This window comes from Myotis yumanensis, unplaced genomic scaffold, assembly GCF_028538775.1.
Source record: "Myotis yumanensis isolate MYYU_CA2020_CCGP unplaced genomic scaffold, mMyoYum1.0.hap1 SCAF_6, whole genome shotgun sequence".
In the NCBI taxonomy this organism is placed as follows: Eukaryota; Metazoa; Chordata; class Mammalia; order Chiroptera; family Vespertilionidae; genus Myotis; species Myotis yumanensis.
Genome location: NW_027223757.1, coordinates 68,966,970 through 68,982,050, shown reverse-complemented (window position 1 = coordinate 68,982,050; position 15,081 = coordinate 68,966,970). Strand labels below are relative to the sequence as shown.

The 15,081-nt window shown below is 34.3% G+C and overlaps 1 protein-coding gene across 1 annotated transcript in view; it reads right to left on the bottom strand.

The window, feature by feature from the left end:
• EYS (eyes shut homolog) overlaps positions 1 to 15,081 on the bottom strand; it is a 1,239,289-nt gene that overhangs the window by 1,150,653 nt on the left and 73,555 nt on the right. The window contains 1 exon segment of the mRNA XM_070419099.1: positions 9,071 to 9,185. Coding sequence (XP_070275200.1) covers positions 9,071 to 9,185 — 115 coding nt within the window.

The window sequence follows — 15,081 nt, the reverse complement described above, 5'->3', positions numbered from 1 at the left end:
GTGGATGATAAATTAGTAAGTCATGAACACATTTAGGATATTGTATCCACATGGGTTAATCCTGCCTGCATACATGGCTACTGCTTCCCTAAATAGGTGACAAATGGGCCCCCCAAACATGCCCACTCTTTTAAAGTAAATGGGGGATTTTAACCAATGAAGATGAACCAACCAATCCTTTTGCTGCTTTTCTTTATTCTGACCTGCACCAATTCACCTGTGTCTATTAGTACAGATGGTCCTAAAACTCAAACTAGAAATGGCCACTAAACATAAGCCCAAAGTGACTTCCTTTTGTGTTTCATGAATGTCTTTTAAAGAGGACCAAACACCATTCTTCTCGTCAAATTTATGTTCAGTCAGAGAGCTCCTCTAATCATTTTGAGCCAGAAAACTTATTTTTTGTGTTAAAAATAAATTTTCCTGAAGTCTCTGTGTATTTGTTTTCTGCTGCTGCTGTAATAAATTACCATAGCCTTAGTAGTTTAAAACATTCATTCTTTTACATATTTCTTGTGTTCAGAAGCCTGAAATCACTCCTACTGGGATAAATAAAGATTTCAGGAGGCCTGGTTGCTTCCGCAGGCTCTCAGGAGGAAATCTGTTTCCTTGCTGTTTTCAGCTGCTACATACATATCCCGTAGCTTGTGTACTCTTCCTACATCTTGAAAGAATACAACTCCAATCTCTGCTTTGGAAACCACATCACGTTCTCTGTCTCTGACTCCTTCTGTGGCCCGCTTATAAGGCTTATAAGGATGTCTGTAATTTCTTCAGGCCCATCTGGATAAGTCAGGATAAACTCACCCTAGCAAGATCCTTTTCTTAACTACATTTTCAAAGTCTCTTTTTCCACATGAAGTAAGATTAATAGGTTCTGGAGATGAAGATATGGCGTATTTGGGGGGGCATTATTCAGTTACCCATACACTAGATTCCCAGATACTGTTCATCAAAGTTTGCCTTCAGTTTCACCTTTACCTTTGATATCCCTTCTTAGGTGTATAGCTTTAGTATTAATACAGATATTATGGCTCTAACTCCTATTTATGAGCTGCTTGGGAGAAAAATAGTCATCTTAAAGATCCAAAGTATAGTATAAACGACATTCACACAAATAACAATGTTTTTATAGTTTCATCTGTGATTTTGCCTTAATTATAAGAGGCAAATTTAAAAAAAAAAATTCTTATGGCAGCCAGGCCAGTGTGGCTCAGTGGTTGAGCACTGACCTCAGGAGGTCATGGTTCAATTGCCTGTCAGGGCACATGCCCAGGTTGCGGAGAATGCAGAAGTCAGCCAATCAATACTTCTCTTATCATGGATCTCTCTATCTCTCCTTCTCCTTCCTCTCTGAAATCAATAAAAATATATTTAAAAAATCTTCTGGAATATTTTTATTACTTATTTTTTAATTTAATTATTAATAAAGACATTTTTCACCTTTAGTTTCCCTAAGGCACTTAAAATGTTCATATTTGTTTCCTTTAAATATGAACATATCAATTATTTACAGGGACTACATATATTTATATGAATTAAGCCGTCACTTCTTATACATAAGCTGTTTAATTTACTTTATTAATTGATAATAATTTTTGCTGAAAATGAGCAAAAGAGGTAATAGAACATAATGAAAATTTTCTCCATTCTTGCTCTTTACACATGAAAAATGGTATCAAGTCAAACCAAATTTAGAAAGTGTGAGTTTTTAAAATATATTCAGCACTTAAAATCCTTGTTAAATTTCTTTCCATTAAATAGCTAGTACTAATTATTACAATCAAGCACTAGAAAACATGGAATTACAAAGTACTACTTATTGTGTTACTTGTTAAATTATAAACCTTGCATGTAGAAGTGACATTGGCATAAGCATGGATCCCTGAGTATTTCTATTTTTGTCTTAGAACTACTAATTTACTATTAAGAGTAAATTTTCTATATAGAAAGATCTTGACAGATAATAGAAGCTGTGTGGTAACTTTAATTTCTATTAATCCTCTAAATTGAGAATATCTGTTGCTTCACTATTGCTTGCTGCTTGTGAAAGCAAAGTAAAGATGACACAGATAATACTATGATGTTTGACCATAAAATAACTTTCTAACACTTTTTGTGACTAATAATTGTAGGGCAACAAAACCATTTGAGAATTGCTCAAATATAAAATCCAGGCAAGATTTTTTCATTGTGTTTTTTGAAAATGTACTTCTAAGTCAATGCATGCTTTTGTTTGTTGATTCAAGTAACAGTGATTTAAATGATTAAAGTAAATTGAAGAGCCCTGCTGGTGTGGTTCAATGGTTGAGCATTGAACTATGAACCAGGAGGTCATGGTTCAATTCCTGGTCAAGGCACATGTTGGGGTTTTTAGGCTTGGTGCCCAGTAGGGGACATGCAGAGGCAGCCGACCAATGATTCTCTCTCATCACTGATATTTCTATCTCTCTCCCTCTCCCTTCCCCTCTGAAATCAATAAAAATATATTTAAAAGATAGGCTGAAGAACTAAAATAAAGAAGTAATATAATGCACATGGAAAAGACTTAAAAGCTAGTGTGTAGATGCTATTCTCTTTCAAACACTGTATTATGCAGAAGTTTACTTCCTTACCAAGAACCTGAATAAGATTAGTATAAATAATTCATCTATTGAAGTAGAGTCAGAGAACCATTAAGTAAAATGTCTATGAAGGATGGAGAGGAGCAGACGAAAACTATCTCTGAGTATAAGACACAGATCAGGAGATTATGGAAGTTGATCCTGAATTCAGCATTACTGAAGCTACTTCACAAAATTTAATGACTCTTTAATTTACCTATTTTATGTTTTATAAATCTGGACTCTTGCTCCTGCCTCCTCCTCTCTTAAAAACAAGTAGAGAGAGCTCTTTCTCTCACTATCACACTAGTTCATGCTACTTAATACAACTCTTCCAAATTTTTTATCTAAATATCCAATCCTATATAATAAAAGCCTAATATGCTAAGTGTCTGGTCAGCCATTCAACCAATCATAGCGTAATATGCTAATGATTTGCTAAGACCACCAACAGGGGCAGACGCTCAATGGAGGAGCTGCCCCCTGGTGGTCAGTGCACTCCCACAGCCGGAGTGCCACACAGCTGACCAGGATGAGTGGGAGTGGCTCCTCCCTGGATCCCCGTAGGCCACACCAAGGGACCCCACAGGTGCACGAATCCGTGCGCTGAGCCTGTAGTAATATAAATAAGGAGGAAACATACAAATAAATTAAATCTAAGTGAGTATTTCAGAGGGAAGTATTGAGAAGCAGAGCAGAGCTTGTGAGAAGCAGCATATATCCCTCTTTCTGAATTGGATGTATATAGTCTCTTCCCAGAAAAGGAAGGAAAATAATCAAAAAGCGATTTGACTTAACCAACTACATTGCACCTAATTCTCTGATTACAGGGCTCACATAAAGCAGACAAAGGCTTCTCAACCTGGGATCTATCTTACGTTATGGACTTCTACTAGTTTGAAGCAGAAAAATTCTCTTTTTTAAATTTGGGTTCTTTAAGCTTTCATAAAGTCTATTTTTCTTTCTGTGAAAAAGGTTTACTATTCTCTAACTTCCAAAGCCTATACTTCCTCTAAGGCAGGTTTTCTCGACCACAGCAAGTAGATATTTTGGAACTGACATCTCTTCATGGCAGAGGCTGTCATGTGCATTGTGGGATGCTTAGCAGCACACCAGGCTTCTGTGGAAATAGCAAAACCAACTCTGATTTGTGACAACCAAAAATGTCTCAAGACCTTGCTAAGTATCCCCTGAGGACAGTCACACTTGGTTGTGCCAGGGATCTTCTTATACCTGACTTCAACTATTCTTTTCCAGATGCCCTACCCTCTCAGCACAAACTATGACACTACCCATCCAGTCCTTAAACCTGAAGAAAGTATTTCTGAGGACTGAGAAAGAATGGATATATTGGTGTGTTTATCTGGTTGAGGGTACAATCAGAAAGTATGTTGACAGCTTTGAATGTAGTTCTTGGGCCAAACAATAAGAAATAGTTTCAGTTTTTCTCTTCAATTTAAATTTTAGTAGCAGATCATAGTGTAAATTTTGGATTTTTATTTTGTGTATGTGTATAAACTTTTTCTGTGTTCATAAAAATACTTAGATATCCCAACCTCCTTTTTTGATTTAACTTTTATAGTTTTTATATAAACAACATTATTGAGGGGTATTTTGTGCATAACTATTCTTTGTACTTTTCACCAAATACTCCTCTCCCCAGATTCCATGTCAAGCTAGCTCTGACTATTTCATTACTAAGAGAGAGGTTGCCCACAGGTCAGTTTATGGAGTCTGTGCTTGTCCTACATAGAAGTATCCTTCAAATAGGTTCCCATCACGTACACGTGGCATAACCTGCCATTGCTAGAATGTTGTTGCCTTCTCTGGAAGGTTACTCCAGTACAAAGAAACAAAGACATCTACCTTCATAGAGCTTAACTTTTGTCTCATAGGCGATAAAAATACACAAAGAAGCATATTGTTATCTGGTAAACAGGATGACAATAGTTGTTAAGAAGAAACATAGAGAAGGGTGACACATACGGGCTAGAAGGGAGTTTGTAACATTTTAGATCGGGTGTCTAGAGAAGGAAACATTGAGAAGGTAAAAATTTGAGAAAATACCTAAACAGAACAAATAAAGCCACAAATGAGAAATTGATGTCAAAATATTCAAGACAAAGGCCCTCAGGCAGGGCCATGCTTGGATTCCTCTAGAAACTTGAAAGAGGCCACTGTTGCTATTTTAGTGTGAGCTAGAAGGAATATGAGTACAGAGAGTCTTTTGGAAAATGCTTACCTATTCTAGTCCCTGGAACTTCTAATAATTGATTTGTGTGTGTATGTGTTGTGTTTGTGTGTGTGTATGTATGTGTGTGTGTATGTGTGTGTAAGAGAGAAAGAGAGAGATTCTGTTTAAATTTCTGTTGTTGCAACTAAAATTCTAAAACTCTAAATCCTACCCCAAATGCAAATTTCACTCATATGGAATACTAATTTGAGCTTACTTCTTTCAGCGTGAGTTTGCATAAGTCACACTTGTTGAAAATAATTGTAAAAAGAAAATTAACTAGAGGATGGAAATAGAAGAAAGAAATAAAACAGATGGTAAAGTTAAACTAGAATGAGTTTTAAAGTTGTTGTTTTTTCAGTTGACTCCCCTATGAAGACTTAAAAAGAAGAGCTAAAACAAATTACATTCATATGTCGGCATCTCTGAACCAGTTGCACAAGAAGAGAACCAAAATAGTTATGTATAAAACTCTCATAGCATTTTCTTTGATGCTATAAAAAAAAGCAGCCAAGAATTCTAAGTCATAACATCAAGAACTTATAAAATATATGGATAGATGTAAATCAGAAATTGTGGCTCTAACTATGTGTATTATCTATGAAAATTAATATTAGTAAATCATTAAAACTCTAAGGAAAAGAAATTCTTCAATTCTCTTAATAGTTCTTAAATGCAGTGTCTGTTTGTTTACTTTATGTGTATAATATGAATTATATTCTTTGGCTGTCATTTATTCACTTTTATAAACATAAAAATGATAGTAAGAACATATTCTGTTTTTTGCCATGAGCTCTTAATTTGTTCAATGATTTATTCTCATATGGTGGTTATTAGAAATGTGACTCTCATTTGGAAAGTGACAATTGTTTTATCATGGGCACCATTTACATTATTAATGTTGAAAATGCAATTGACATTGTGAAAGTGTTGATTAGAAATTCCTCATCACAATCTCAATGAGAAAGTTCAGCATCCTTATGGCACTTTCATTATAAATAAAATGAATTGAAATAGAGAAATTTAACTCATAAAGGAAAGCATGGCATAGAATTAATAAGGTGCTAACCTTCAGGGTTTTTCTTTTAACCCCTAATGTTGCCTGTTACATTTAATATAAACTCTTAATCTTAAAGTCATTGTGGAGTATGCTTTATTTTTCATATTACTTCAATTAAATGTATATTCAAAAATACTTTTATCATTATACCACAATTTTAGTCTAATCTCATTTACAGGAGCCAACAACTGTCAAATTGTTGATTTATTTCATTTTAGCTTATGTTATACATATCTGTATAATACAAACATTATCCAGGTCCCAATGGCCATCAAAACTCTGATTAACCCTGGGGTTGAGTTAGCTCCAGCTTTAATTCAGAGACTCTCTGTGATTCCCAATGCCATTCTTCCCCATGATTCTCTCTGGTTCCCTGCTTCTCTGTTGCTGTGTATAGCTGCGTATATTAATTTGTCCCCAGACCACATAGGTCATAGAATTCATAGACTTCACTGTTTCCATAAAGTCATTTCAAATATACAGGGGACATTTTATGTTAATTAAAATTATAAAGTCCTGAATGATTATGAGGATGGATGTCAGTTTGTGTTATATGTATTTTGAAGCTGTGCTACTAAATGTATAATTTCATTTGATAAATTGACCCAATTATGATTATAAAACAAAGTTCTTCTTCGATATTTCCTTATTTTGAAGCCCACATTATTAATAAAGCTACACCAGTATTTATTTTACTTAATTGTTATGTGATATATATCTTTCCTGTTACTTTACTTTCAAATATATTTGTATTTGTTTAAATAAAATGAGACTCTCTTAAACAACATTTGATTGAGTATTGCTTTATGTGCCATTAATAATATCTGCCTTTTTGTTGTTGTTAATCCTCATCCGAGGATATTTTTTCCATTGAATTTTAGAGAGAGTGGAAAGGAGAGGTAAAGGCAGAGAGAGAGAGAGAAACATTGATGTGAGAGAGTCACATTGATTGGTTACCCCCACCCCACTCACCCCAATGGAGTGGGGATGAACCTGTAACTGTAAGGTATGTACCCTGTGTCCATGACCAGAATCAAACCTGCGACCCTTCAGTCATGGGCTGATGCTCCAACCACTGAGCAAACTGGGTAGGGCAGACAATATTTTTTGAAAAATTATTACAATGTTAAAACATTTAATAATGTACAGTATCATCACCTAAATTTTAACCCAATGAGAAAGCTAATAGCATTGCTATCCTGCTAATATTTTATCTAATGGGAGTCAGTAAAGTTAAAGTAGGATCTCAAAAAAGAAAAGTCTGCAAGGTGATGAAAAGTCCAGTCAAATTTCTTTAAAAAAAGAAATTCAAACTGGATACAGTCAATGACATATATATAATTGTTGAGGCACTAGAATAGATGAGATCTCACAGGGGAAAAGTGCTGTTAGAAGAAGAAAAACTTAAAAACAATGTCAGAGATAAAAACTCAGAGATCATCCTGAAACAAAACAGGAACCAAAAATCAAAAAATAAACAGGATAATATAAAATAATTTCAAACCAAAGTAAGAGAGACATTTCAATGAGATAATTTCATATTAGGGAAACAATAGATAAATTTTAAAGAAAAATAAATGGTGGTATATACTTTATATTGAAAATAGATATGTACCAGTACTTAAAAGGATATGTTCTCAACTCACACAGAATAGGTTTAGATCTAGCTTCATCTAACACTATTGATATGTGTAAACTAGAGGAAATATTTCAAAAGCTCAGTAGAAATTTTATTTTTTTATATAAAATGGAATGGGATTTATGTGTAGATCAAATAAGGTCATAATCATAAATGAGAAGCTATTATGCCAAAGGTATTATAGCTGCTAAATAAATGTTATATTCTTATCCTATATATTCTTATATAGTAACAATCTTGCATTTAGTATATATGTACAAAAAGTACACATATAAATTTGTCCATGATCCATTCCATAAGTTGATTTTATTTATCGTTAAAAATATTTATTTAAATATTTTATACTACAGAAAAGAGAAAATGATAAAACAAACAACATAATCCTACCATCCTCATTTGCAAAAAAATCCATTTCTTTTTAAAAAACAAAGCATTACAGATACATAGTAAGTCCCATCCGTACCCTCCCTGATTTTACTCTCCCACCTGTCTCCTTGGAGGCAGTTCTGATGAATTCAGTGTGTATGAATAATTCTCATGTATGTGTTCACTTTGCTATAGACTTCTGCAACCGCAAAAATAGGAATTTTGAAACTTAAACTACATATTATCACATTGTACATATATAATTTTAATAATATTTTAAAAGTCAACCTTACGTTTTGGTATTTATAAGTATTAATTCATGTAGCTATTGCTCATGTATTTTAACCATTTTTTATAATTCTGTGGTATGATATTGCCATGATAAATTTATCCATTCTCCCACTGTAAGCTTTAGTTTGTTTCAGGTTTGGCATGAAAATTCTTCGATATGTCTCATTCAGTACAAACCTGATAATTTATCCAAGAGACATACCTGAAAATAGAATTGCTGAATTATAGGATATGCCTTCCTCTGTGTAGCACACACACTAGATTTGTAAAATTATTTCAAGCACTATCCAGCAAAAAAACCAAAAACTTATTTTTTATATATCCTGATTAACAATTACCAGATTACTTTTATTTCCCATCTGGTTTAAGAGCTTAAGACATTAGTAACTGTGGTCTTATATAGAGATATATCACCAGTACTCAACTAGTTATACTCTTATTTCATAATAAAGTCACTGTCTAGAACACATCAATGGCCTCCCAACATAATTCTAAGTTAAAAATCTCTGCCCTAGCTGGCGTGGCTCAGTGGATAGAGCGTTGGCCTGTGGACTGAAGAATTGCAGGTTCTATTCCGGTCAAGGGCATATGCCTGGGTTGCAGGCTTGATCCCCAGTAAGGAGCATGCAGGAGGCAGCCAATCAATGATTCTTTCTCATCACTGATGTTTCTATCTCTCTCTCTCTCCCTTCCTCTCTGAAATCAATAAAAATACATTTTAAAAAAATCTATTACTAAACTATATATAATATATTTAAATACCCATATAAGGATGCATTTATCTGTCTTATATTGATAAAAGCATTTGAAATACAAAGTGCCTGAAGCTATTGTGTTTTGATGTGCTAAATTACTTTGCCATGTATTAAATTACTTACTCTGAATCTTCCAATTATATTGAAACCCCATCCTTCATTCAGACAGTCGATGCTGAGCAGTCTACAGTGGTCAATTACTTTCTCACAGCTTTTTCCAGTAAATCTTGGCATACAACTGTAAATATATCAGTGTAAATAAGAAAAGCTGCCAATTAAATATTTTCCCTAAAGTGTATTAACAGTTTGACAAAAATAATAATGCTTTGTTTAAATTGCATTCAACATATATTATTACATGATATTTTCATTCATTAATTTTGTCTGAGCACACTTTCGTCCTTTGCAAAGGAGAAAGGATTTACATGTTTAAAAGGATTAAAGTACATTTTTATTGATGGTCTTCATATTGCCTTTGAGAATTTAAGAGCAAATCAATTTTGGTCTAACTAGATATTAACAATAAAATATAGGTTATAGAAAACTGTTGGAATAAAAGAGACCATTATTGAAATGTGAAGAAAAAGATGACACATGAGATTTTTAATCTTTAGTAGAGCTATTAGGTACTGATGACATACTATCCGAAGTTGATGATACACATGAATTTTAGACATAGCGTAATGAGTATCATTGGAAAATAATAGCATGGTCATATTTGGGCTAATTTTTAAATAAAGCACTCTTGGAGTATATGCGCATGACAATAAGGTTTTTTTTTTGTGTTGTTGTTTTTTTAATTGTAATGTAAGTGCCTAATGTTAAGTTTTTGATTTCTGAGGCACCCATTTCAAAGGTCCATTTTGATCAAATACACAAATTGGCTGCCTATATGACACCTACTAGCTACACAAATAAGTAAGTAGCCAGGCCTACCCTATCCATGAAGTCTCCCTTTTAGGAAGCCCTGGGTAACCTAGATAACAGGCCACTTCGGTGACTCTGCTTTCCTCTCCCCGCTCCCTAATTCTGCTCTTATGTTTTAAAATCACTGATACAAAATAAACTTTTGAAACCCTAAGCACTCCACCCTCAACCATAATAATGGCAGAATCCCAGCTCTGTGCTCTCTTTCTCTCTACCTGCTACCTTGCCGCCTGGCCCTTGAAGGTGCTATTTATCCTCCAGGACCTTTGAGTAATAAGCTTTGCATTTTCAGGTTCCCATATGGTTGTTGCTGTGCACCTCACAATTATAGTAAGAACCTGAAAAAACCTGTCCAGCCACAACACTGGCTCTACTTGGAGAAATGTTTCTGAAACTCACCACAAGCAGCTGGGACCCAGATGACTGCCCCAGGCATTCCTACACAAGGAACAAATCTGGACTCCAGCTCATTAGCTGCAATCAACAAGGTGTTAAAAACGCATACTGGTGTGTTCTGGCTTCCTTTGCCCCCACTCTCATTAATTTCTGAGAAAATATTCCTGTACTTTAAATCACATTTAGTAAATCAAATGGGATACTAAAATAAATGACAGTGTGTTTTTCGAAAGTAAACATTAGAAAATTAAGACCAAAAATTATACTTTTTAAGACTATGCTGTTACAAGCTGACTTAATAATGAAATGAACTGTACCATATATTCATTATTTTAAATTTCTTATAAGAACAAAGGATAATTCATAAAAGAAGAAACCAACGGCCTTGTTAACACAGTCCAAATGAAATAGCCGCAGTAAAACATTTTTATAAATTACCTTTCCTATAGTTTAAGGCACACTTTTGAAATTTCATCTTATATAATTGAATCATTTCTTCATTTATATCAATAAATATCCATCCGTTTTTTTTCAGGATCTACAATGTGCTGCCACTAAACTAATTGCTTTTACACAATTTTATTATTTTTTCACTCAATGCTTATGAACCCTATATGAGATATATTATCACCACTATATTATAAATGAAGAAACATACTCTGAGAATTTGTTAGTATTGCTTTGGTCATATCACTAGTTTTAGAGCTGTTATTAAGGACAGTCTAATTTTAGTTTATTGCACTCTGCTACTCCATTGATGCCACCTGTTAAGATATGTTTACCTAACTTCTCTCATTCTGAGGACCTAACCAGTGATCCAGAAATGATTCCAAACACCGCTTTGTCAGGAAAAGTGTCATTTCTACCCTTTCCTACTTGGGGTAAGGCTGGCAGGAAGAAGGAAGCTCTAGAATATCAAACTTTGGTGAGTTCCTTATGAGTGGGAATGAATTAAAATTGCCAAGACTAGCCTAGGACATCTGTGGAACTTGGATTTATGTTATTCTGGAGTATGGTTTAGAAAGAGAAGGGAGAGTCAGGGCTATGAATGAAATGAAGATCTCTCAGCCATTAATGAGATCAGATCTATAGGTTGCTGGATGAGATAAGGCAGCAGCAACTTGGAGAAAGATGTTTTTAAACATAGGGTTTATTGATCATGAAAAAATTGGGCCAATGTGTTAGCACTTTCACTACATGCTAAGAAGGAAGCCCCAGCCCTAACCAGTTTGACTCAATGGATAGAGCATTGGCCTGCGGACTCAAGGGTCCCAGGTTCGATTCTGGTCAAGGGCATGTACCTTGGTTGTGGGCACATCCCCAGTAGGGAGTGTGCAGGAGGCAGCTGATCGATGTTTCTCTCTCATCGATGTTTCTAACTCTCTATCTCTCTCCCTTCCTCTCTGTAAAAAATCAATAAAATATATTTTTTAAAAAAGAAGGAAGCCCCAAAACACCATCTGTGCCCCTTGGCACAGGGAGGTGTAACCCAAAGGCAGAGGAAAACCTAATTAGAAAATGCCCCGGCTCCAGCATGCTCAGTATATACTGGGTACAACATGTGCATTATCTGGATTCCATTTGGAATTGATCCTGAAGTGTGATGAAAGAAGTTTAAAAAATGAAATTTGAACTAGCATGTCTAGATTTATTTATAAGTAATTTAGCATTAAAATGGGTGTAAATTTTTACAAGACTGTATTTTGGAGACGAATGAAGGGGCTATGGTAGCAATACGGGAGAAATGAGACGTATCCTATAGCAGTGTAGAGAAGAAAAAATAGAAGAGACATTAAGGAGACAGAATGAATAAGACTTAATGAAAATCTTGTTGACATTTATTAACAGAAAGGAAACTACAGTGTCAAGTAGTATTTGGTAACTTCCTTCATATAATTAATATATTCTCATTTAATAATTTTACAGTGTTTCTTTTCCCCTAGTTTAAGTTATTTATTGCACTTTTCTTCTTCATAATTAAGAAAGGATACCAAATATTTTCATTCCATTAATGGCAACCTTCTCTTTCCCTGATACATAATCAATCACATTCTTTACTATTTTTTTGCAAACAAATTTTTAATTATTTCACCAATGTGGATACATTATTTTGATACCTATGTTTTTTCCCTCCCCACTACAAGGTATTGCTTAAATAACTTATTTTACTTCTAGATCCTAAATACAGTCTCCTCCACTGAATATCCAATTTTTTTCAGGGGCTCTTTTTTAATATCCAGATATTGTATCATTATCAATTTAGATTTACCTTTGTGAGTACATGTTGCATGTATGTACATGCATGTGTGAACATGCACACACATTTTCCCTATTCTAAGTCCATTTTATATTTAGTAAGAATACTTATTTTCTTCACATACATGACCTGAAGGATAGTTTTTCTGAATCTTAGCATACACATAAATATTTCTCTCAACAACCAATATACAGCAGTCAGGTAAAATATTTGGGGAAGGCAGTATTTTCTCTCTGTAGCTCATAGATGTTTTCTACTGTTTCTGTGGCTATAAATGCTATTTCACTGTCTTGCAGCTACCTGTATTACAAATAAACAATGTGGTGTCACTCTGATTATTTTTTCTTTGTAAGTAAATTGTCTTTTCTGCCTTGCAGCTTGATAGGTATTTCTCTATCCATCAATCTAGCTTGGCTAAAGAACCTTTTTAATATGCAGACTCAGTACTTTCTCCAACTCAGAGAAATATTCTACAACTTGATTAATGATTGTTTTGCCTCCATATATTCTTGTTACTCCTAGAGCTGCTATCATTCACATGTTACATTCCCTTGATCTATATTCCAAGATACGCAACTTTCTTCATCATGATTCATTAACTAATTCATCCATTAAGTCCTCAACAAATAATTCTTGAGCTCCTACTATATAGTTATTTTTCTAGACATGGTGCATATTTTGGTGAACAAATTCCTTTCCCAGATGAGGTTCATTTTTTAGTGGGAGAGGTCAAGTTAAAGTGGATAAGTAGCGGCTATTTTTCCCAAGTTTGGCAGGGACAGCTTCATGGGCAAATTACTATTTCATAAGGCCATAAGAGTTTACTGGGAAAATCATGTATGTACATGAAGATAAAAGCAGGTCCTCATTTCTTTATTTTTTCCTCTACTTTAAAACACTTTTGTTTCATGGAAATATCCTAGATTTTTATAATTTGGGACAGCATTTCTCTTTAAAATTTTCAACTAAGTTATTTAATTAAAAAGTATATTTTCTAGCTGCGGTCTTGGTGTGTGTGTGTATATATATATATATATATATATATATATATATTTATACATATATATATATACTTATACATATATATATATATATATATGCTCTCATGAATCTCCTTATTTATTTTGACTGTAGTTATCTAATTTAGTTGCCCTCTCTCTCTTCCAGAGAATCAAAAACCCATAATTTGTATTTATTTTATTTTAATTCATTTTCTTTATTTAATTTGCTGGTCTCTCTTGCATGAGATAGTTTTCTTTGCTAACTCATAGGTCTCATTTCTGTTGCTACAATGTCCTAAGTGGCGCATCCTTCAGCAAATAGAGGCCAATTGGGCTAAGAAAGTTGAAGCTACCAGTCCCCTCTTCAGAGCCAATGACCTGGCATCTCTACTCCAAGATATCACTGACAATTCTCTCACTTCCTGCCGCTAAGAGGCTTTAGTCCTTCCATTCAGAACCTAGCTGATTCTTTCTGGCAAAGGATACAAAAATACTAAGGGGCTTATTTTGACTTACTTACAAATATTTAAAGTATTTATACCGATTAAGTATGCACTATTTTCTAGGTGTTGCACTGGTATTCCTTATACTAATTTACAAAACATGAAAAATCTGCAGAAATTGTGTTTATTGAGATAGTCAGAGAGCTGAAACCTCACTCATTTTAGCTGCCCAAGGTGCCCAGCAGCCATTCTTGTCAACATAATCAGCAATTTGAAATACAGGGATGGGGGAACGGGGAAAAATGCCTCTTAGCCCAGCCAGTGTGGCTCAGTGGTTGAGTGCTGACTTATACATAGATCACCAGTTTGATTTCTCTGTCAGAGCACATGCCCAGGGTTGCGGGTTAGATCCACAGCGGGGGTATGCAGGAGGCAGCCAATTGATATTGATGCCTCTCTCATCTCTCATCAATGTTTCTATCTCTCTCTCCCTCTCCTTTCCTCTCTCTAAAAATCAATAAAAAAACATTTAAAAATACATTTTAGATCACTATGTTTTTTAATACCCAAAGTATGGTTATATTTTTGCAAAAAAGAAAAAATCAACTCACATCTATATATTTTTTTCATAGTAAGCATGAAAGTATGAGGAAATAAGGAATATTTTGGTGAGACTGGAGGGTAAGAGGAACCTAAATAATAGTGATGGCAATGTTTAAGATGTCATTTTTAGTGCTAAAAAGGAGATTATATATAGAAAAGTAGAGAGAAACTAAAAAGATACACATAAGGGAAGAAAACAAATATAATGGAAATTTTATAAGTTAGTGGAAAAGCTCGGAAAAAACACACATCCTCTCCTGTCTCCCCCAACCCCCTCCCTGAAGATATTCCCCATAACTGCCTAAACTCCTCTCTATTATTAGGTTGGATTATTTCAATTAGGCCAATATTTTTTAACAGTTGACTTCACTCTATTTCTTGGACGACAGAGTATCAAAAACTTTGTTCACTTACTTATGGAATGAATATCACTGATTTAATGAGAAGCATCAGGCTCCGTTGGGGACAATGCAGTGAAGCAGAGTAATGACAGCAATACCAGAGCAA